The 22,310-nt window shown below is 56.9% G+C and overlaps 3 protein-coding genes across 3 annotated transcripts; 2 read left to right on the forward strand and 1 right to left on the reverse strand.

Annotated features, from left to right (window-relative positions):
* The first annotated feature begins 26 nt into the window (after positions 1 to 26).
* Positions 27 to 1,218, forward strand: MZB1 (marginal zone B and B1 cell specific protein). Its single transcript, XM_054168584.1, has 4 exons — positions 27 to 218; positions 507 to 613; positions 776 to 880; positions 979 to 1,218. The coding sequence occupies exons 1-4, from the start codon at positions 27 to 29 to the stop codon at positions 1,154 to 1,156; spliced, it is 582 nt and encodes a 193-aa protein (XP_054024559.1). The 3' UTR covers positions 1,157 to 1,218.
* Positions 1,219 to 1,619: 401 nt separating this feature from the next.
* SLC23A1 (solute carrier family 23 member 1) lies at positions 1,620 to 6,717 on the forward strand. The gene is made up of 15 exons (XM_054168587.1): positions 1,620 to 1,677; positions 2,124 to 2,195; positions 2,388 to 2,492; positions 2,603 to 2,760; positions 2,842 to 2,930; positions 3,009 to 3,076; positions 3,157 to 3,338; positions 3,442 to 3,562; positions 3,664 to 3,820; positions 4,173 to 4,320; positions 4,439 to 4,544; positions 4,622 to 4,751; positions 4,981 to 5,124; positions 6,207 to 6,302; positions 6,461 to 6,717. The coding sequence occupies exons 1-15, from the start codon at positions 1,642 to 1,644 to the stop codon at positions 6,715 to 6,717; spliced, it is 1,869 nt and encodes a 622-aa protein (XP_054024562.1). The 5' UTR covers positions 1,620 to 1,641.
* Positions 6,718 to 11,800: 5,083 nt separating this feature from the next.
* Positions 11,801 to 21,483, reverse strand: PAIP2 (poly(A) binding protein interacting protein 2). Its single transcript, XM_054168585.1, has 4 exons — positions 21,348 to 21,483; positions 16,959 to 17,118; positions 14,222 to 14,401; positions 11,801 to 12,487 (listed from the first exon to the last, which is right to left on the reverse strand). The coding sequence occupies exons 2-4, from the start codon at positions 17,094 to 17,096 to the stop codon at positions 12,422 to 12,424; spliced, it is 384 nt and encodes a 127-aa protein (XP_054024560.1). The 5' UTR covers positions 17,097 to 17,118; positions 21,348 to 21,483; the 3' UTR covers positions 11,801 to 12,421.
* Positions 21,484 to 22,310: the final 827 nt, after the last annotated feature.

A 22,310-nucleotide genomic window follows, 5' to 3' on the forward strand; every position in this document is an offset into this window, starting at 1 on the left:
CCCGCCACTTTCGGCATCGTGGCAGGATGCGACCGGTGCTGGCGGCGTGGCTGGTCCTGAGCCTGCTGGCAGGGACAGGGGCCGAGGAGCAGTGCGGGGACCCCCCCGCCGCCCCAGCCCGCTCCATCGCAGCGCCCCAGCTCAGCCCCGAGGAGCGGCTTTCGCCCCACATGCCCGAAGCCCTGCGCTGCGACGCCTGCCACGCCATCGCCTTCCAGGTGGGCATCAGGGAGTTGACACCCCAAAAGGCTAGTCAGGGCACCCGTGGGGATGCTCTGGCTTGGGGAGGTGCTTCCAGATCCCCTGGGGCATCCACTGATGACTACCCACTACCCCAAAAAGTCCCTTTAGGGCCAGCGAGCCCCTTGCAGCTGTTTACAGACCCACCACCCTGTGCACAAGTGCTGGGGCTGCAAGGAAGGGGGTGCAGACCCTGACCCACTCAGGAGTGGGTCACAGGGAGGCTGCTACCCTCACTGGGTGGTTTCTACCCTTTTCCACCCCAGATTGAGCAGCAGCTGCACAAGGCAGAGGCAAAGATGGGCAGGAAAGCGCTGAGCGAATCCGACTACTTGGAGGTGCTGGAGAGGAGCTGCTCAACGAGCTGGGAGAGGTGAGTGGAGCATTCCCACGATCCGGGTGTCCCTGGGGACAGGAATGTCCCAAGGGATGAGGATGTCCCTGGGAACAGGGTTGTCCCAGGGGATGGGGTGTCCCCAGGGACAGGGATGTCTCCAAGGACCAAGGTTTCACCAGCCCCTGCTTCTCCCCGCAGCTACGGGGTGCAGGAGCTGGATGGGGTGAAGCGGCTGACGGGGCCAGGGCTGCTGAGACAGGAGCCCATGAGCGTGATGGTGACAGGGGGACCCTGGCCGAGACGGTAAGTTGGGAGATTTGGCGGCGGGGGGCGTACTGGGCACTGCCCGCTCGCCACCATGGCAAGGGCATGCAGCGTGATCCACACTTCTCTCCCTACAGGCTGTCAAAGATGTGCCTTGGCTCCCTGGGCGAGTGGGGCGAGGCGCAGATCTACGAAGCCCACCGGCGGGGCGCGGGCACCCTGCGGGAGCTGCTTTGCCATGGGGAGAAGGGGCCCTGTGCCAGCGGCAAGGCCGGGGGGCCAGCCCCAGCCAAGGCGCTGCAGAACGAGCTGTAGCCCCGCGGCGGTTAATGCTTAATGCCCCGCTGACCTTCGGAGCCGACTTCGTCCCCAGAGACAGCCGACACGTGTCGGGAGCTGGGCACCATCCCGGTGTTGCCCATCACCAGCGCTCTGACCGTCCCTCGGCGCCCAGCGCGGCCGTGCCAGGAGGGTGCCGGTGGCAGCCGGTGCCCAGCGTCGCCGGACCGCCCACCCCCGAGCCGGGCATTACTCTGTAACCCACCGCCTCTAATGTTTTACCAACACGGTGCTGGCGGCAGGAGTGCCCCGGCCCCGCTGGCAGTGCCAGCCCTAATTAAAGGAGTTAATAGCTGATCCGTCCCCAAGGCAGCGCTCCCTGGTTTCACAACTCGCAGCCAATGGTCGCCTCCCAGCCTGCCACCCCGCGCCACAGCCTGGGTGACAGCGACTAAAGTCCTTCCCACTGCCATAAAACCCCCTGCGCGGTGACATCGCCACCACGGCCACGTCGCTGGAGGATGGGGACTCGCTCGGGAGACCTGGCTCAGCCCCAGGTGAACGCAGCCTCTGTCGCTGTCCCCATCCCCGTCCCCATCCCCTTCTTGGCCGTATCGCAGGGCAGTGGGGAGGGAGGCAGGTCACTGGAGGTACTGACTCCGGTGATGGCCAGCTCGGGGCCTTGATGCCCAGCTGGGTCCGGTGAAAGATGGGGTGAGCTTTGGGGCTGCAGGGCACCTGCTGGGATGCTGGTATCTGTAGCGTGATGCAGGCAGCCCCGGGTCAGTGGGGAGTCCCCTCCAGCCTTCCCTGGGGAGGGATCGGTGGGTTTGGGAGCCCAGACCCCTCTCGGGGGTCAGAGCCGGTGCCGGGTGGGGCTGTCCAGCCACGTGTGTCGAGCTGTGGCCCGGTGGCCTTTGCGTCCCCGGGGCAGAGCCCAGCCCCGTTCCCCGGGACACCAAAGACAACACTGATCCAGCTCCCACCTTGCCCTCACTGCCAGAATGGGAATGCAGCTCTCACTCCTGCCAGCCCCTCACACCCCCCTGGGAAGGAGCTGCCTGCAGTGGGCAGGGTGAGTACCAGGGCACCTCTGTGGGCAAATCCTTCTGTAACGTGACATCGATGGAGACCAGCAGCAGGACCCCTCCCCACCCCTGAAGGCACAGAGCGTCCTGTGGGGCAGTCTGTGCCATCCGTGGGGACAGTGTGGGGTGTCCCCAGCTCCCCAGGGATAGCTCAGGGCTGAGCTGTGCCCCCTGCACAGCAGGACCCCAGAGTGAGCACTGGGTCCCCCCGGACAGAGGTGGACATGCTCTACAAGATTGAGGACGTGCCCCCCTGGTACCTCTGCATCCTGCTTGGCTTCCAGGTATGGCCTGGAAAGGGGATACCCCCACCAGCAGAGCCCGAGCCCGAACCCCAGCTCCCTGTGATGTGGGACATCCCACAGCCCCACTGACCCCCCTCCTTGCCCCCCAGCACTACCTGACCTGCTTCAGTGGCACCATTGCTGTCCCCTTCCTGCTGGCTGAGAGCCTATGTGTGGGTAAGGACCAGCTCACCGTCAGCTACCTCATTGGCACCATCTTCACTTGTGTGGGCATCACCACCCTTATCCAGACCACCGTGGGCATCAGGTAGAGCCGTGGCCCTGGTGGGGAAGCCCCCCTGCCCATGCCCAGGCCATGGGTGCAGACATCCCCTCTCACCCCCCCCAGGCTGCCCCTCTTCCAGGCGAGCGCGTTGGCCTTCCTCATCCCTGCCAAGTCCATCCTGGCCCTGGAGAAGTGGCGATGCCCACCTGAAGGTGAGGGCAGGGAGGTGCAGGGGCAGCGCCCAGCTGTTCCCCACCTCCAGGGTCCACCTCACGCCCCTCCATCCCCAGAGCAGATCTACGGTAACTGGACGCTGCCGCTCAACACCTCCCACATCTGGCAGCCCCGCATGCGAGAGGTAGGTCCCCTCCTGCCACCGCCCCGCGGGACCCCGGCCCCCGCCGAGGGCTGCTGACCGCCCATCTCTCTGCCCCGCAGATCCAGGGGGCCATCGTGGTGTCCAGCCTGGTGGAGGTGGCCATCGGGCTGCTGGGGCTGCCTGGGGCGCTGCTCAGCTACATCGGGCCGCTGACTGTCACCCCCACCGTGTCCCTCATCGGGCTCTCCGTCTTCCAGGCGGCCAGCGAGCGGGCCGGCTCCCACTGGGGCATTGCTGTGCTGTACGGCGTGGGGATGGGAACGGGGCGGTAAGGGGGGCAGAGCTGCCCCCAGCCAGAGCCAGGAGCACGCTGGATGAGTGACCGCGCCTCTCTCTCCAACCAGGACCATCGTCCTAGTCGTGCTCTTTGCCCAGTACCTGCGGAACGTCACCACCTGCCTGCCCGGCTACAGGCGGGGCAAAGGCTTCGTCCTGCTCCGCGTCCAGATCTTCAAGATGTTCCCGGTAGGCACCGGCCGAGGGCTGCTGGGTCCTGGGGCGTCCCAAAGGCTCCCCACGACCCCACGCACGAGCTTGGGGGCGACACGGGGTGCGTGCCCCCACAGATCATCCTGGCCATCCTGCTGGTGTGGCTGCTCTGCTACGTGCTGACGCGCACCGGCGTCCTGCCCAGCCGGCCCGAGGCCTACGGATACAAGGCCAGGACGGACGCACGGGGGGAGATCCTCTCCGTGGCACCCTGGTTTCGGGTGCCCTACCCCTGTGAGTGCCGGGCGGCCCCACGCGTGGGCTCCCCGCTGTCCCGTTGGAATGGGCTGCCCAGGGAGGTGGTGGGGTCGGTGTCCCTGGAGGTGTGTAAGAAGAGACTGGATGAGGCACTTAGTGCCATGGTCTAGTTGATTAGTCAGGGTTGGGTGATCAGCTGGACTCGATGATCTTGGAGGTCTCTTCCAACCTGATTGATTCTGTGATTCTTCACTCGGGGGGGATGCAGGGACCTGGCACAGTATCACCAGAGCTGGGGAGCACCTGGGAGGTCCCAAAGTAGTGAGCATCGGGGGGGCTGGGTCCCAGGGTGCTCCACACCCTGACACCTCCTTCTGCCCCCGGGCAGGCCAGTGGGGTCTGCCCACGGTGACCTCAGCAGCCGTGCTGGGGATGTTCAGTGCCACGCTGGCAGGCATCATTGAGTCCATTGGGGACTACTACTCCTGTGCCCGGCTGGCAGGAGCCCCTGCTCCCCCTGTGCATGCCATTAACAGGTACAGCCAGCTGCACCCACCCCCAGTACCCTGCCCATGCCGTGCCATCCCTGGGAAGCAGGCGGGGATGCTGCAGCAGGGTGGTGGCTGGGCCCAGCCTGTTCTTGCCGCTCCTCAGGGGCATTTTCACTGAAGGCATCTCCTGCATCATTGCGGGGCTGCTGGGAACCGGCAACGGCTCCACCTCCTCCAGCCCCAACATCGGTGTCCTGGGCATCACGAAGGTACGGGGGCCAGGGAGGGGTCTTGGCTCAGTCGCGGGGGACGGGCACTGTCACCTGCTGCCAGTCTCTCCATGCAGGTGGGGAGCAGGAGGGTGATCCAGTACGGGGCTGGCATCATGATCGTGCTGGGGACCATCGGCAAGTTCACGGCGCTGTTCGCCTCCCTGCCAGACCCCATCCTCGGCGGCATGTTCTGCACCTTATTCGGTAACCCCCCGCCCAGAGCCCTGCTGCCAGCAGCCCTGGGGGCTGCTCAGCCCACCGGATGCTGGGGGGGCTTGGAGCTTTGGGACTGAACCACGGCGGGTGTTGGAAGGCCCCTGGCTGCCCACTGGCCGGCTCCCTGCCGGTGGCAGCAGCAGCGTGGGCGTTGCTGCCCGCCTACAGCGTGGCCCCCACTGCCCACCTAGAGCGTGGGCACTGTCTCTGCTGGCAGGCATGATCACGGCCGTCGGCCTCTCCAACCTGCAGTTCGTCGACATGAACTCCTCCCGCAACCTCTTCGTGCTGGGCTTCTCCATGTTCTTTGGGCTGACCCTGCCCAACTACCTGGATTCCCACCCCGGGGCCATTCGCACAGGTACCCACCATGACAGGCCCCGGTTTTGGAACAGAGAATCTTTTTGGTTTAAAAAGCCCTTGGAGACTGTCCGGTCCAGCCATTAACCCAGCACTGCCAGGCCCTCAGGACCACGTCTACACAGCTTTGAAATCACTCCAGGGATGGGGACTCCATCACTGTCCTGGGCAGCCTGCCACAGGGCATGGCAAGCCTTTCAGGGAAGAAATTGTTCCTCATGTCCAACCTAAACCCCGCCTGGTTCGACCTGTGGCTGATTCTTCTTGTCCTACCACTTGTTCCTTGAGAGAAGATACTGACCCCCTCCTGGCTCCAATCTCCTTTCAGGGAGCTGTAGAGAGCCAGAAGGTCTCCTCTGAGCCTCCTTTTCTCCAGGCTAAACCCCAGTTCTCTCAGCTGCTCCTCACCAGACCTGTCCTCCACCCTTCCCCGTCTTTGTTGTCCTTCTCTGGACCTGCTCCAGCCCCTCAATGTCCCTCTTGGAGTGAGGATCCAAAACTGAACCCAGCACTCAAGCTGTGGCCTCAGCAGTGCTCACTACAGGGGGACAATGCCTGCCCTGGTCCTGCTGGCCACACCATTGCTGATCCAGGCCAGGATGCTGGTGGCCTTCTTGGCCACACACTGGCTCAGCTTCTGCTGTCTGTCAACAAGCACCCCCAGGTCCTTTTCCACCAGGCAGTTTCCAGCCTGTCCCAAACCTGGAGTATTCATGGGGCTGCTGTGAGCCAAGTGCAGGACCTTGGCCTTGTTGAACCTCATCCCACTGGCCTCAGCCCATGCAGCCTTCCAGGTCCTTCTGTAGGGTCTCCCTACCCTCAAGCAGATCAACACTGCCCCCCAACTTGGTGCTGCCTATAAAGTGACTGAGGGTGCCTGGATCCCCTCATCCAGATCATCGATAAAGACTGAAGAGAACAGGTCCCAGTGTTGAGCCCTGGGGGCACCACGTTGGGTGCTGAGGGTGAGGAGGGCAGATCTCACTGGCACTTCTCAATAAGCACACCCCCAGTGAGCACCAATCCATTAGGTAAGTGCAGGTTATCAGAGCATGTCCCAGCTCAGTCCCCACACTCTCACAGGCGTCCCCGAGCTGGACCAGATCCTGACAGTGCTGCTAACGACGGAGATGTTCGTCGGAGGGACCCTCGCCTTCGTCCTGGACAACACCATCCCAGGTAAACAAAGAGCACTGAGCCGGGGGGAGGCAAAGGCACAGGCTGGAGGCAGATTCACTTCCAGAGCTGCAGGAGGCGGGCGGGAGGGCCAGAGGAGGCTGACGCCGGGGGGCAGGCAGAGGCCGGGCTCCGGACTGAGGGGGTGCTGGCTGGCACAGGCACGCAGGAGGAGCGGGGGCTGGTGCAGTGGAAGGCTGGAGCGCACTCGGACAGCACGTCTAAGGCCAGCCTGAGGAGCTACGACTTCCCCGTGGGCATGAGCGCGGTGCGCAGGAGCCGCTGGCTGCGGCGAGTGCCCATCTGCCCGGGTTTCACCGGCTACCGGCCCCGGGCGGGAGGCTGCGGCACGGCGCCGGCGGCGCCCGCGGACGAGCATGACGCCGCGGACATTGTCTCGGTGTGCACCAAGGTCTGAGCGAGGGCAGCGCTGCTGCCCCGGCGCCACAGACGCCGAGCCGAGCTGCCACGGCGCTGCCGGAGCGCGTTAGCGCCTGCCAATCCACAGCCAAAGCCTCCCGGGGCTCGCCTCAAAGGCGAGGCCGTCTCGGGGCCATCCTGAGCTCCCGCGGTATCGGCCCGGGGACCACCACCCTTGTGACATTGCTCCACCTCGAGCTTTAGCTGGCCGAGACTCGCTCGGCACTTGGCTAAGGCTCGTTAGCCACTTGCTGAAGCTCATTAGCCACTTGCTGAAGCTCATTAGCCACCAGTAGAGCCGGTCAAGAGTCCCCGAGCCAAGAACTCCCAGCAGCCAAGAGCTCCTAGCAGGGGCCATGAGTTTCGCTGCCGGGCCCTCAGCTTCAGCAGGGCTGCCTAGGGCTCTGTGCAGGGGTGCAGCATCCAGATCAGATCCGATCCAGCTCAGTTTCAGATGCCTCCTTTAAGATCATAAATGGGGAAAAAAATGCAATAAACAATCCAAGCACACCTGCCCTGCCAGTGTCTTGGCTCTTCCCTTGTCCCTCCTGCATGGTGAAGCCTCCCCATGCTCTCTCCCAGGCTGCCCAACATGCTGGAGTTTGTTCAGCTCTAGCAACCACCTTTGGTGGGCTTCTCCCAGCCCCTGGCACAGCAGGAGAGGTGCTCAGCACAAGCCCTTGGCAAACCCATCCCGCTTTGGGCAGCCCTGGCCAGCTGGCTCCATCCCACTTGCTGCCTTCTGCAGCTGGGTGGTTTCCAGCAGAAGGCAGCTGAGGGCATCGTTGCCAACAGTCAAGGCCATCTCTGGGCTTGGATTTGGCACCAGAATGCCAAGGCTGCATGACCCTGTTGGCCTGGGCACAGTGGCATGGTGGCATAGCCACACACACACACTCCCCAGCCTGAGCAGGGAGAGCAGATGTGAAAACCCCACGGGTCGAGAGCAAGACAGTTTAATAAGTGAAGCAGGGGGGGAAATAACGACCAGTGCCCCCCAGGCGATGCAAATTCAGTCACCTGCTCCCTCCCACGGGCAGAGCAGTGCCCAGCCAGACCATGAGCAGTCAGGAGCTCCCTCCCTGCTGCTGCTGCCCCAGTTTTGCTGCCCTGGGTGACCTTGCATGGTGTGCAACACCCTCTCGGCCTGCTGTGCCCCCTCCCAACTTCTTGCCCACCCCAAGCCTACTTCCCCGGGGCTGGAGCAAGACAAAGACCAAGCCCTGATGCTGTGCAAGCAGCAGGCAGAAGGTTGGTGTGCTGGCACTCCAAAAGCAGCAGGGCAGAGGCTGAGATGGAGAAGAGCCTCTCCCTCCCAGCAGGCACCAGCAGGAGATTCACCTCTTCACAGGACCTGCCACTGTGATACAGTTGGCTGGGAGACAGCAGGGGGGAAAAAACAAACCAACGCCAAGGCAGCAAACCGTGGCTGTTTCACAACAAGCTGGCTCCCAGCAGCAGCAGCACCACAGAGCTGCCAACCACCCTGAGCTGATCACACCCAAGCTGATACTCTAGGAGGAAGCTCACGGACAAGCAACTGCTGCCAGCTGCGTGGGGGTTGTCTGCTGAAACTCCCACTCCAGCTAAAAGCAAGCTGGGGCATGGCAGGATGTTATTTCCTGACCTTTTCTGTCTTTAGGTGCTCAAATCTAAACCATCTCCAAGTCAGTGGGAAGGCCAGAAGGGTTTGATTTTTGCAGCTCTAGGAAGGTCAGCAGTCAGGCTAGGGAAGGGAATGCTTGAGGAGCTCAGGGTAGCAGTCATGAACATTTTGTGGAGCAGCAGCAAAACGAGTTGTCCTTGGAAGGGGGAGCTTCTTCCACCTGCAGCCAGCCTCACACAGTGATGATTAACACAGAACCATGCAAGTGTTTTGGTTGGAAGAGACCTCGAAGATCATCCAGTCCAACCATTAACCCAGCACTGCAGGTCACCGCTAAACCATGGCCCTCAGCACCACAGCTACACAGCTTTAGACCCCCACAGGGATGGAGAATGCACCTCTGCCCCGGGCAGCCTGGGCCAGGCCTCAACAACCCCTTTGGGCACAAGAATGCTCCTAACATCAGGAAGATATTAACAGCCAGGCTGGCACAGTCGTGAAGCACAGTGAAGCAGACTGGGATTTGAAAGCTGCTGGAGGCCATCACTGCCACACGTTCACAGATTGCACTGGGTGGGAAGGGACACTCAAAGGTCATCTTGTCCACCCCCCCTGCAGCCAGCAGGGACATCTTCAACTAGGTCAGGCTGCCCAGGGACACATCAAGTCTGTCTCCAGAGGTGGGGCTTCCACCACATCCCTGGGCAACCTGTTCCAGTATTCTACCACCTTCACTGTGAAGAACTTCCTCCTCCTGTCCAACCTAAATCTCCCCTGCTCCAGTTTCAAACCATTTCCCCTTGGCCTATCCCCACAGGCCCTTCTGAACAGTCCCTCCCCAGACTTCCTGTAGGTGCCCTGCAGATATTGAAATGCAGCTCTAAGGTCTCCCTGAAGCCTTCTCCTCTCCAGGCTGAACAACCCCAATTCTTTCAGCCTGTCCCCACAGCACAGGTGCTCCAGCCCCCTGATCATCTTGGTGGCCTCCTCTGCACCTGCTCCAGCAGGTCCATGTCTCTCTTGTGTGGAGGGCCCCAGAGCTGGACACAGCCCTGCAGGTGAGGTCTCAGCAGAGCAGAGGGGCAGGATCCCCTCTCTCCATCTCTGGCCACACTGCTTTGGATGCAGCTCAGGCTTGCCATTGGCCTTCTGGGCTGCAAGTGCCAGTTGCTGGCTCCTGTGCAGCTTCTCATCCACCAGCACCCCAAAGTCGTTTTCTGCACTGCCACCCCCACACAACTCATGTACAGCCTGCAGCAGCTCTCATGCTCACAGCTCTAACAGCTGCCATGCCAAAGCCCCTGGCTGCATGCACTGGACCGTGCCAGGGCTTTATTTAGTGCCATCAGCTGTTATCAAGGTCTACCCCTGCTGCCAGCAGCAGCAGAGCTGAACTGGGATTAGCAGTGGTGAGAATGAAGGAAAATACTTTCACAGACTCAAAGTGGTTTGAGTCAGAAGGGACCTTAAAGATCATCTACTTCCAACCCCCCTGCCATGGGCAGGGACATCTCCTACAGGCCCAGGTTGCTCAAGGCCTCATCCAGCCTGGCCTTGTGCACCTCCAGGGAGGAGGCATCCACAGCCACCCGGGGCAACCTGTTCCAGTGTCTCACCAACCTCACTAGAAAGAATTTCTTCATGTCCAGTCTCAATCTGCCCTCCTCAAGCTTCAATCTAGTCCCTCTCATCCTATCACTCCAAGCCCTTGTCAAAAGTCCCTCTCCAGCTCTCCTGCAGCCCCCTTCAGGTACTGGAAGGCCGCTCTGAGGTCTCCCTGGAGCCTTCTCTTCTCCAGGCTGCACAGCCCCAACTCTCCCAGCCTGTCCCTAGAGGGGAGGTTCTCCAGCCCTCTGCTCCTCTTCATCCCCAACAGCGTGCAGAAAAGAGGAGGCAAGGAAGAGAAGAGCAACCAGAGCCCAACCTCAGCTGGGGGCACTCCAGGTGCTTGTGTTAGAATACATAGAATACATACATAGAATAAACCAGGTTGGAAGAGACCTTCAAGATCATCGTGTCCAACCCATCAACCAATCCAACACCACCCAAACATCTAACCCACGGCACCAAGCACCCCATCAAGTCTCCTCCTGAACACCTCCAGTGATGGCGACTCCACCACCTCCCCAGGCAGCCCATTCCAATGTGCAATCACTCTCTCTGTGTAGAACTTTTTCCAGCCTGAACCTCCCCTGGCGCAGCCTGAGACTGTGTCCTCTTGTGCTGGTGCTGGCTGCCTGGGACAAGAGACCAACCTCTGCCTGTCTACAACCTCCCTTCAGGTAGTTGTAGACAGCAATAAGGTCTCCCCTGAGTCTCCTCTTCTCCAGGCTAAGCAACCCCAGCTCCCTCAGCCTCTCCTCGTAGGGCTTATGTTCCAAACCCCTCACCAACTTTGTTGCTCTTCTCTGGACTCGTTCCAGCAAGTCAACCTCCTTCCTAAACTGAGGGGCCCAGAACTGGACACAGGACTCGAGGTGTGGCCTAACCAGTGCAGTGTACAGGGGCAGAATGACCTCCCTGCTCCTGCTGGCCACACTGTTCCTGATGCAGGCCAGGATGCCATTGGCCCTCTTGGCTGCCTGGGCACACTGCAGGCTCATGTCCAGCCTACCGCCAACCAGCACCCCCAGGTCCCTCTCAGCCTGACTGCTCTCCAGCCACTCTGACCCCAGCCTGTAGCTCTGCATGGGGTTGCTGTGGCCAATGTGCAGAACCCAGCACTTGGATGTGTTACCAAACAGCTTCCTGGGCACCGTATCCCCCCCTCCCCTCCCCCCTTCCAACCCCGACCCCGGTAACACCGCCCCCTCTTTGTTTCTCTCCACAGGTTGCCACGAGAGGCAGAGCATTCACCAGACAGCCACCAGAGGTCAGTTCTACCATTATTTATTTGTTGGTTTTTGTTTTTGTTTTTTTTTTTGTTTTTTTTTTTAAATATTCTTGAAAAAATATACTTTTTTTACAATATTTTCAACTTCAACACTATTCACACTGAACACGTATGGCAGCTTCACCCTACCCGAGTATGAAGTTTAAGAAGCCAAAACTGTTCTAAGCTTTTTTATTAAAAGAAAGGAAAAAAAAAAAAAAACCCAAACAAAAAAACCCAAACCCTCCCCCCAAAGATTTAAAAAAAAAAACAACAAAAGGGAAAAAAAAAACCAACACCAAACCCCAAAAAACAACCAACCCCAAACCAAAAAGAAAAGTTGTTGTGCTGTAGACTATTTGTGTAGTGATGATTCAACAAAGCGAGGCAGGGGGGGGGGGGGAAAAGCACCGCTCCAATCACTAACGCTGGGGGGTGGGGGAGGGGTCCTCCTGGTTTGAAATCCCACTGTGGTAAAAAGCTGTACCCTAGGAGATAACACAGGCAGAGCTATGCAGGGATGTGGGAAAAGGGGGGGGGGGGGAGGGGCAGGGAAGAAAAGGGGGTGATGAAACTCCTCCAACATCAAGGGGGGGGAAAAAAGGTTTGGAACGTGATGCCACGCTGCAAAGTCGAGGGAATTTCCTTCCTGCCGGGGTGTTAAATTTGGGTAGCTGAGATCTAGGACTCTGCACGGGTCTGTCAAGCTTGCTGTTAAAAGCTCCTGCTGCTTCCAAGGAGCCTGGAAGTTCTCCGGGGAGAGTGGGGGGAACGTTAACGTTAGTCACAATACTGCTATTCCAAAGGGGAGTTAGCCGATTTGCATAACAATCAGATCTCCTCGCTGTCACTTTTAAGTTAAGGCATTATCAGGTGCAGGCTAGCACCGGTTAACATATCCTTAGTCAAAAACCAGACCACCTGGAGCACATCCCGAGTCCTAGTTCAAAAAAGACAGAGTCTGCAGAAGGTTTAGAAACATGGTACTTTGTCCCAGCTCCACTGGTGCTTCTGAGCTTGCAGCCCCAGCTATGGTTCCATTGAGAGATTGACTTAGTAACAGTCTCAGCACTTTTATTGAGCATGCAAGACTAACAAAAACTTTGGCAATGCATAAGTGTAACACAGTGACAAGAAGAGAGAGCTTTTAACAATTAAATCTTCTAATACTGGCTTCACAGTGTGGAAATTGTGCTACATCCACCAAGAGAGGGCCCAGTCTACTCAAATGTTTAAGTACTTCACCCCAGGGACAAACTCCTTTGCGTTTGGATTCAGGTTACTCTTGACCTGAGGAAGGGAAAAAAAACAGAAGTGGAGGTGAAGTTGTGGCTTTCATCTTCCATTGTCAAGCTGAACACAACCCTGGGTGGGCAGCACTAGGAATGCTGTGGGGGATTTCGAGCAAGGGGCACACAACAGGGCTGCTGCCTACACCAAGTCTCCGTGGTGACTGCAAAATTCCACCCCTCTGTGCCAGCTCCCAAATTATCCACCCTCCCTTAGCACCACCTGGATGTTTCAGGCAGAGCAAGGGTGGGGGGAAGAGGAAAGCAGCAAACCACAGGCATGCACTGTGCACAGCAACTTCTCTTAGTGCTGAAGCAGCTTTTTCTGCAGTTGAGCTGTTCAGACGTGCCAGGAGCTTTGGAGATCGTGCTTATTTAATCAAGAGGAGGCTCCCTCCAGCCACTTCCAGGCTCTGAATGTACATAAGCACTACTGAATGTTTACATTTCTGTGTCTACCCTGTCCTCCCACTTGGCAAGCTGCTGCTCCAGCAAGTCCTGCAGTTAGAGGTGGGCAGGCAGATACCCAAAGTGAGCTCTTTATCACAAAGAAACAGAGGATTAGGCTTTTGTGTTCTTAACTGAGTCAGAAAGTGCTGCCTTGCAGCTGCTTCAGCTTGGCAGAGTAGGGGGTTGCAGCTGAAATTCACAGCAGCTGGTTTTCATACTCTGGATCAGTAACTTTGTGTTTTGGTAGGGAGAAGCCTGTCCAGGCTGCCCCTTCCTTCTAGCTAAGCTCTGCAGAGAGTCACACGGCAACAAACAGGGAAACACAACTACAGAATTGTTTTGGTTGGAAAAGACCTTCAAGATCAACTGCAACCATTCTCTAACTCTACCAAGGCTGGGGCTAAACCATGGCCCTCAGCACCACGTCTCTGCCTCTTTGAAACACCTCCAGGGATAGGGATTCAACCACCTCCCTGGGCAGCCTGTGCCAGGCTTTGAGAATTCTTGCAGTGAAGAAGATTCTCCTAGTGTCCAACCTAAACCTCCCCTGGTGCAACCTGAGGCTGCTTCCTCTCACCCTGTCACTTGTTACTAGGGAGAAAAGACCAACTCCAACCTGGCTCCAACCTCCTTTCAGGGAGTTGTAGAGAGCAATGAGGTCCCCCTTCAGCCTCCTTTTCTCCAGGCTGAATAAGCCCAGTTCCTACAGCTGCTCCTCACCAGACCCTTCACCAGCTTGGCTGCCCTTCTCTGAACCTACCCCAGCACCTCAATGTCCTTCTTGGAGCCCTCACTCCCCATATAAACAATCCTACTTTAACTGCTTCCCCCTTTCTCAGAATTCCTAGAGAGATCTGCCATGTTTCCCATGATCCAAACCAGCCCTTAGAAGGTGGTTTGCACCTACCCAGCACTCAAGAGATGCTGTATTAAATGCTTGCAGTCCTGCCACTGCCTGGCAGCTCACAGGGCCAGCATGCTTCATCCACCTGCCCTTCCTGCAGAACATTGCATGCCTACCCAAAGCCACTTAAAATTTAAGCCATGGGCTAGGAAAAGGTCCCCTGTGGTTAAGAAGGAAGTCACTGAATAGGTCATGTCACTTAGAGGAATATCCCCTACCCAACCATTCCACATTTCCCCTCCACCAGAGGCAGGCAGGGGTTAAGAGCCTCTGGGCCCACGTGTCAAGAGTTTACTCTTGCCATTATCAGCCACAAAAGAAGTCAGCCTTGGACAAAGAGAGCTGTCAAGCTTTAGAAATATGACCAGAAAGTGAATTTACCACCAGATCCTCCAGTGATGAGCTGTCACTGATAACAAGGTCATTGAACTGGTCCTGGATTTGATCCATTGTCTGTGGGAGATCACGGGCTGGAATGAACCATTCGTGTTCCTCCTCCTCTTCCAGCATCTCCTGGAAGCAGCGCTCGATGAACTCTTCTTCCCACAACTCCTCTTCAATCTGTGCAACAAGAACAAACTGCCTCAGCAACCAGCTCAGGGAGAGCTTGGGTCTCCATGCCAACAGCTGTGCACCCAGCTGACCACCTCCTCCCTGGCTCTGCAGTGAGACCTGTGCTGCAGGAAGGCAAGCAGCTTTCATTTCATTTTTGAATGCAGGGAACTGTTCTGTCCCAGGACTATGGGCTGCAGTCAAAAGGGAACGGCAGGAGAACACCACCCCCCTGCCCCCAGCCCTGGCTGTTCCACCTGCAGCTTGTTACAAGGGCAAGGAGAAGGAAAAGATCAGTTCCAAGTGAAAACTGAAGTTGTACCTACAAATCTGGACTGAATTCACTGCACACATGAGGAAGGGAACCAGGGGCAACATATGTTTAAGTGAAACCTCCTGTGTTCCACTCTGTGCCCCTTCTTGTATCACTGGGCACCACTGAGAAGAGCCCAGCCCCATCCTCTTGACCCCCAGCCTAAAGGGTTGATCAGCATTGAGAAGATGACCTCTCAGTCTTCTCCAGGCTCTAAAGAGCCCCAGGTCTCTCAGCCTCTCAGCTTCAGTGCCCTCATCATCCCTGTGGCCCTCCAGGGCTCTCCCCAGTGTTCTCTGCCTCTCTTGAACTGGACACAGCACTGCCATGCAGCCATGCACACTCACTAGGAAAGGGCTCTGCAAGATTTCCAGGGGGAAAAAAAACCAACCACTGCCTGTCACTTGGAACCAGCAGGATCTCCTTGGCTGTGGACTACCTGCTCACCCAGTGTGCTTCTCCTAAGCACCTCTATCTACATGGTCTTAGAAGCTGTTCAGAATGCTGATCTGCTGCACTACAAGCAGGAGGACTCAACCAGTGCAGAACTGACAGGCAGTGCTGAGAAGAAAGGAAAGTCTTGCTTGGTTGTGCAGTAAACAAGCTCTGGGGGGAGTTGATCCAGACAAATTTTCCATGTCCTGCATGGTCTTACTTAGGAGTGGAAAGCAGGGAAACAGAAGCTGGAGTGAATGGCTTGCCAGACACAAGGGAGTGGGAAATGATCCAGGACAGACCCAGAAACTCACTCAGTGGAAGACTGAATGAGTTTTTCCTATCTATCCTTCACTCAAACCAAACACATTCTTGATCCTGAAGGGGAAAGTCAGTCACATACCACAAACACCAGGTGACAAAACACCAGTGTGAGATTCCTGCAAGATATAGCTCCCCTGTGCTGTGGGCAAACACATCCAGCAGCTCCCTTGGCACTCAAGCTGAGTCCCTGTTGCTCAGAGCCACTGCCCAGACAGCTGTTCCCACATGGAACACTGACTTAGTAATTTCCCCAGTAAGCACTCCCAGCAAGTTTCCAGTCAGTCCTGCTGGTGAGGCATTGCCTCCATGCTGCATGTGGTTAAAGGCAGCTGTGGGCACAGAGCCACCAGCTCGTGTTACAGCGGGGCTTGCCTGGCTCCAGGGCTTCGGTTACCTGGTTGTACACTTACAGGTGCCTCCAGAAGTACCAAATAAAGTTTAATTCCCCCAAATGTCTTGGAATTAATAGTATTTGTCCAGCCCAAGTTTGAGACGTGCCTGCAGCTGCAGGTGACCAGGCTGCCACACGGTGTTTGCCTGCCTCAGTGAGACCGCTCTCCCTCATGCTCTCCCCTTTCCTCTTCTCTGAGAGCATTCTGCACTCCAAAACCAGTTTATTTGCAGCACAGCTCTCAGGTCCTTGCCCAAGAAGTACACATCCCATTTGCTAACTGCAGGATAGTCCCCAGAAAGAAAAACCCACCCCAGAGACAGTGATACTGGGACCATTCTGGCCTGTGCACAAGAGAATGTAGATTTTTGTGAGCAACCTGAATTCCAGATCAGCTTTGAGCCCTGCTGGCACCCCAGAGAGAGCAGCAAACAGAGCCTGCTGCAGCTCAGATGCAGCAGAGCCACACTGCTGGAGTGCAGCACAAGCAGCTGCTCAAGTGCAAAGACCAAGTTTTGATTAAGGAAGGGGTGGTGCAGAAGCAGGCTGCTGACAGCCTCTGCAGGAGAGGAAGCTGCATCCAGATGCAAGGTGAGAGATGAAGCGAAGGCTTCCTTGCAGCCCAACTGCAAGGACCAGCAGGATGACACTGAAGTATTAAACAACAAACAGGGCTGTCACCCAACAGCTCTCCCTCTGAGGAACAGCAGCCTTGTTGAGGAGGCAGGGATGTGCCCAGACATATCCAGCTCAGAACCGCCACAGCCAGCATGTCTGCACATGCAGAGCTTCACAGCCTAGCAGGACCTGTCCCTTCCAAAGGGCCATGTTAAGCCTCTCATCTTGTTTTGAACTCCATCTTGCAGAGGCAGATGCATTAGAATGTGCTGCACTTCCCAGATTGCCCACCAAGATTAGAGAAAAAGAAGAATTTCATGCTAGAGACAGAGCTCTGCCTGTTCCCCACGATGCTTCTAGCAAGCCTATCTAAAAACTCCTTCTCCCAAGGACTCGCAGCCTGGTTGCTAAGCCACGGCACCACTCCCTTCAGCTAGAACATGGCAAAGCAGCCCAGGAGGCCTTTCTGGAGGGCCATGACTTGCCTGCCTGTTGAACTCCTCTTCATTCTCCATCCACATGTACTCTGCAAAGGGATTGTCATCTTCATGAGAATGCCCATTGATGATCACATCCTCACTGATGATGCTGGGGCTGGTACTGCTGCGACTCGGATCTTTCATGGCTGCTGCTTTGACTGCAGGTCTGCAATTAAGCAAAGCAGTCATTAAGAGGTGTGCAGAGTCACTCATCACATTGCACATGCCCTGCCCAAAGGGAGGCTGCAGCTGGATTGGAAGGCTCTAGGTAGCCTAGCAGAGGAGCTCTGCTAATGCCAGGGAGTCCAAGAGTCCCAGAAGTGCTGTTTGCATTGTTTTGGCAGAATGTGGATTCTCCCAGGGACAAACTTGTTTCCCAAATGAAACCTCACCAAGGCCAGAGAACAGTGACAGAAAACAAAACCACAAAGCACATGTGCTAGGCAGTAGGAAAACAGTAAAGGCAGAAACAAAAGGACAATTTGTTTGCCAAAACACTTTGAAAGCTCCCACTTGAGTTCCCACAATGTCCCCTGGGAATCAACCGCCCAGTGTCCAGAAGGAGGGCAAACAACACTTCAGGAGAGTTCCCAAGGATATGCCCATGGTAGGGAACATCTGGGTGTGACTTTCAGCCTCCTCAGATTCAGTTATGGGATGTTCTGTGTGTGGCATGAACCAACTTTACAACCACTTCACCTTGTGAGCAAGGCAGAAACCATTGCCCGCCGATTCCCTCCGGAGCCCAGCCAGCACAGCAGCTCCCACGGCTGCCTCCCTGGCAAAAGCCCACTGCCTGGGAAGCTGCAGGTGAAGACACACCATAGGGTGCTGGCAGACAGTCTGTGCTGGGCTCTTGTCCCACGTCATTAAGAGGGACTGTCAGGCCTGGAGAGCAGTCGAGAGTTCTGCGTGCCCACAATACGTGACACCAGGCAGCCCGAGCCGCAGCCGCGAAGGTACAGCTGGCGAGCACCAAGTGACGGACAAACCACACATGGGGGCTGAATCCCGGTCCTAAGAATGGCATCACAGCCCTGCCAGGGGCTCTCTGAGCGCAGAGAGACAGGTCTGCTCAAAGTCCAGCTTCTAACTGAAAACCTTAGCTGTGAGGTACCCTAAATAACCCAGGGGTGCCCTTTCCCCTACATGGTGCTGGAGCACAGCCACTGGAACAGCCAAGTGTCTGTAGATACCAACACAGGCAGTGGGGATTATTTTGACAACAGCACACAAAGCATGCAGGCAACAGGCTCCAGAAAACACATCTTGAATGGTTTTCAAACACTGCTAGAAACTGCCAACAAAAAAAGGCAGCAGTGAGGGGAAATCCTTTTCTTTTCTTCCCAAGAAGTGTTGTGGCTCACTGTGTACCAAAAACTGAGAGGACATCCAACTACAGCCTCCCATTGCTATGAAGAGTACAAGGGCTTACCATGCAGCAGCTCATGTTTGCTTTCTGTCTATCAGCTGGTGCCATTTTCTCCAGAACTAATGCAAGTTTCAGTTCAAAGTGTGTTCTGGAACACAGCAGGTCACAAACCTGCTCAATTAAGAGAAGCACACAGCTGAAGAGAACCTGCCTGGCTTCACTGTGTTCCAAGGCTTTGAAATCAAAGTAGGGAAGTCACTTTAGCTCCCTAGGAAGTACAACAAATGAGAGCAGAACCCGGGCATTCTAACCAGAGAAAACAGGTTGCTTTTGATGTGCTTTCAAAACAAACCTGCCAGGGATTACCGGCAGCGTTTAACATCAGTCAGGAAAAGCCATTGCATGTAGTACCCCGATTCAAGCTTGAGATGGCTTTAAGCAACTTCAGCTGTTCACAAGCTAACCAACAGGGCAGGCTCAAAGAAATAAAAGAGGTCCAAGTCTGGAAAAAAAAAACCCAAACCCTAATTTCTTTATTTTTTTTCCACCTTTTTTTGTGTGTGTGTGGAGTGAATCCTGCTACTAATATTCCACTGGGCTTCCACACACCAACAATTCACACTGCAGGTGAGTAACTCTGCATCAACAGGGTGAGGTAGTGGGGGCCAGACTCCAGCCAAAACAGCACCTAAACAAGTCCATGGAGGTGAAAAGAATAGCAACAAAAACACCCCTGCTCCTTTGTGTAAAAACCTCAAAGGTTGATCTGTTGAATCATGGACAGGTTTGCCAATCTCTTAAGCGTTCCCACAGCGCAGAAGGGATTTGCTGAGGGAGGGAGGGAGGGAGGGAGGGAAGAGGAGGGCATTGCTCCATGCTGAAGGCTGAAACATTTCATCCCCTTGCTGCCCAAGGACGATTGGATGATTATCTTCAAGATCCCAGAGGCTCAAGCTGCAGAGCTGAAGTTTATCTGATGAAGCCCTAAGCCTGCCGAGGTTTTCCCACAGGAAAACACGTCCACAACCATCCTGCACGAACAGTTAGGGAGCCTCGGGCCAGTCCCTTACTCCCAAGCACTCCCTGTAATTTGATTTTCTGCAACTTGTAATAAAACAACACTGCAGAGGGAGCTTGCCACTGCACCGTGGCAAGGCACAAACCAGCTGGCTTTCTGTGCTCTTTGGCCAGGACAAGCCCGGGCTCGTTTCACCAGATCCAGGGTTTTCAGTCACTAGCTACAGGCAGTTCTGAGGAGGAGAGCCAAATACCTCTAAGCCTTGCAGAAAGTCACAATCTGAGAGGGTTGCTGCAGGAAGGAAAAAAAAAAAAAGTCCCAGTGACAGGCTATACTACAGGGTGTGAATAAAAATAACCCATTTTCCATCTGTGTGTAGGTGGAAAGCAGAGGATGGCAAAGCTCCTCACACCAGAACAGGAAACAGAACATTAGCGGTGCTAAGGAACAGAAAACATGGAGAACTTCACCGCAGGGCTGTGACTGGAGACCCAGCCCCAAGTTATTCCAGGATTCAGTCAGGGGGTGGGGGGAGATGCAGAAGGCACAGCTTAAATGCAGAGGAAAAACCAGACAAAAAAAAAGGTTTTTTATCTCAGGCATGAAAAGAGAAATTAAAAGATCCTGTAGAGCAACAGGGCTTGCAGCTGACTCAAAGTGGTTTCTGTCCCGAGTGTGGGACTTGTTAGTCCAGACTATCATTAAGGTTTATTAATTTACCTGCTTCTCTGAATTCTGCTGCATCTGCAACAGAGAAGTGCCCCAAACCACCCATCATTGAAATTCAAAGCCTTGTGAGTGAAGATTCTGCATTTAAACCCCAATGGAAGGAGATGATCTGCTGCCTAACTCGGGGAGGGGCTAGCTCCAGACATCAAACCCCAGGTCAAATACGAAGGCATTTACTTCAGGCACCCCAAAGCAGCAGCAAACAGCAAGCAGCACCTTGGGGTTTCAGTATCAGCTGAAGTGTAAGCAGAGCTGTTTGTGGAGCAAGGAGCACTTTGAACTTCTGCAGATGGTGGCAGTTGTTTATCACCCTGTGATTACTCCTGTGAGTCAGGAGCGCTTGGCCGAGTTGCTTGTTATCTAATTAGATTAGCAAATGGCAGTGCTCGAGTGAACTGATTATACACCGTGCAATAAACACATTTCTTCATCGAGATGAGGAGGGCTGCTATCTGACACCAACATTTCAAAGCACTCCACTGGAGTTTAGGTGTGAACAGCCCAGGCACTGTATCAGAACCGGGGCTGAAAAAAATCCAGTCGGTTGCAACGAGCAGAGCCCTCCCAGAGGGCAGCAGCTCCGCGGAGAGCCAGGGAGGCACAAAACGTCTGGCAGGAGGCAGCGTTTGCTCCGCAGCACACCCGACTTGGTGCCGATGATTTCGGCAGCCACAAGGGCCGACGCTTCGCTTCAGCGGGAGCCGGGTGAACCCGCCGGGACGCGGCGTTCCGCTGCTCGCTCCCAGCTGATTATCAGCTCGCTTTCGGCGACGAGACGGGTGCTGCCCCGCCCGGGGGCGACCACACAGCCGCTGCGGGGATAATCGCAGATTCCCAGCTGCCGGTACGGGCGGCTCTGGTCCGGGCTCCACACCGAACCTCCCCGCCTCGAGCCCCGCGGCCCAAAGAAACCTGCACGGCCTCCCTGGCTCAGCGCCTCGGCCGCGACGGCCGGGGCCGCCCCCTCCCCCGCCCGCTTTGTTCGCCCACAAGGGCCGCCCCCGCGACGGGGGTTCCGTCCCGTCAGGCCCCGCGCCGCCGAGCGCCCCCCCCCCCCCCCATCACTCCCCAGGACCCGGATGAAGCTGGAGACAATAAAGACGATGCCACGGGGCCGTCCGGCCGCGCAGGCCCCGCCACCGCGGGACGGGATGGGGGGAGCCGGGGTCTGGCACCGCCTCGGGGGAGGGGGTGGTTCCCCCCCAAATCCCCCCCCCCCCGCCTCCGCGACGGTAGCGGCGGCCCCTCCTGCGCACTCCCTCCCGCGCCGCCTCACCTGCGCGCAGAGGAATGGGCCGCGGTCGCGCACGCCGGCTTCGAGGTGCTCTGCCACTGCCTCGTTCCCCGTTCGCTCCCCGGTTCCGCTCCGTGCCCGCCGCCCCTCTCACCTCCCAGCGCCGCAGCCTGCCGGATATGAAGTCACTTCCGCTACCTGTGTGACCTCACAGGCACCGCCCCGTGCTTCCCCGGAAGTGGCGGCGCCAGGCAGGCAGCCCTGCTGGGGAGGCGGCGCGGTGGATACCGGGAGCTGTAGTCCGGCCGGCCGCCGCACGGCATGCCGGGAGCTGTAGTCCCGCCGGGCGGCCATTTCGCGTTGCTGCGCGGGACACGCCGGGAAAGGTAGTTCCGCCGGGGCAGGGCGAGCCTCCATCTTGTGGCGCCGGCTGGCATGGAGGCGGCGCGGGCGGCGGGGAGTCGCCGGAGGTTAATAGAGCTAATAGATTGATCCTGCTTGTAGTGGCACTAGAGCGAGGAGGGCACCGCACCCGCTGTGCAGCTCCGCTTCGCCTTCTCCGGGGAAGGAGAAGGCAGCAGGGAGGGAAGAAGCCTCGGAGAGCGCTGCGGGCTGCCCTGCCGTGCCGTGCCTCGGGGACTCCCGAACCTTTCCCAGCCGCCCTCGGGGGGCACCGGTCTGCACGGGCAAGCCCTTGAGCGCTGGGCTTCACTGGGGGCAAGGAAATAGAGTACCTGACGAGCTGTAGTATCTTCTGTTTACAAGCCAAGTGCTTCTGCACTAGCCTCAGCTTAAAGCTCTAGTAGGAAACAGGACCCAATGAGCACTCTGCTGGGACCCACGTTAAGAGCCTGCACTTCAGCCCTGTTTACAAAACGGGTTTAAAACAAAAGCACTTTTTTAATTCTCTCCTTTGTTTCCCCTCCTCCTTCTCAAAGGCAAGACAGAAATGCCTCTCTCCTTCCAACAGCACCTAGTAAAACACTCAGGTTTTAGCAGTGATCA

Source organism: Dryobates pubescens, chromosome 16 (genome assembly GCF_014839835.1).
Source record: "Dryobates pubescens isolate bDryPub1 chromosome 16, bDryPub1.pri, whole genome shotgun sequence".
Lineage (NCBI taxonomy): Eukaryota > Metazoa > Chordata > Aves > Piciformes > Picidae > Dryobates > Dryobates pubescens.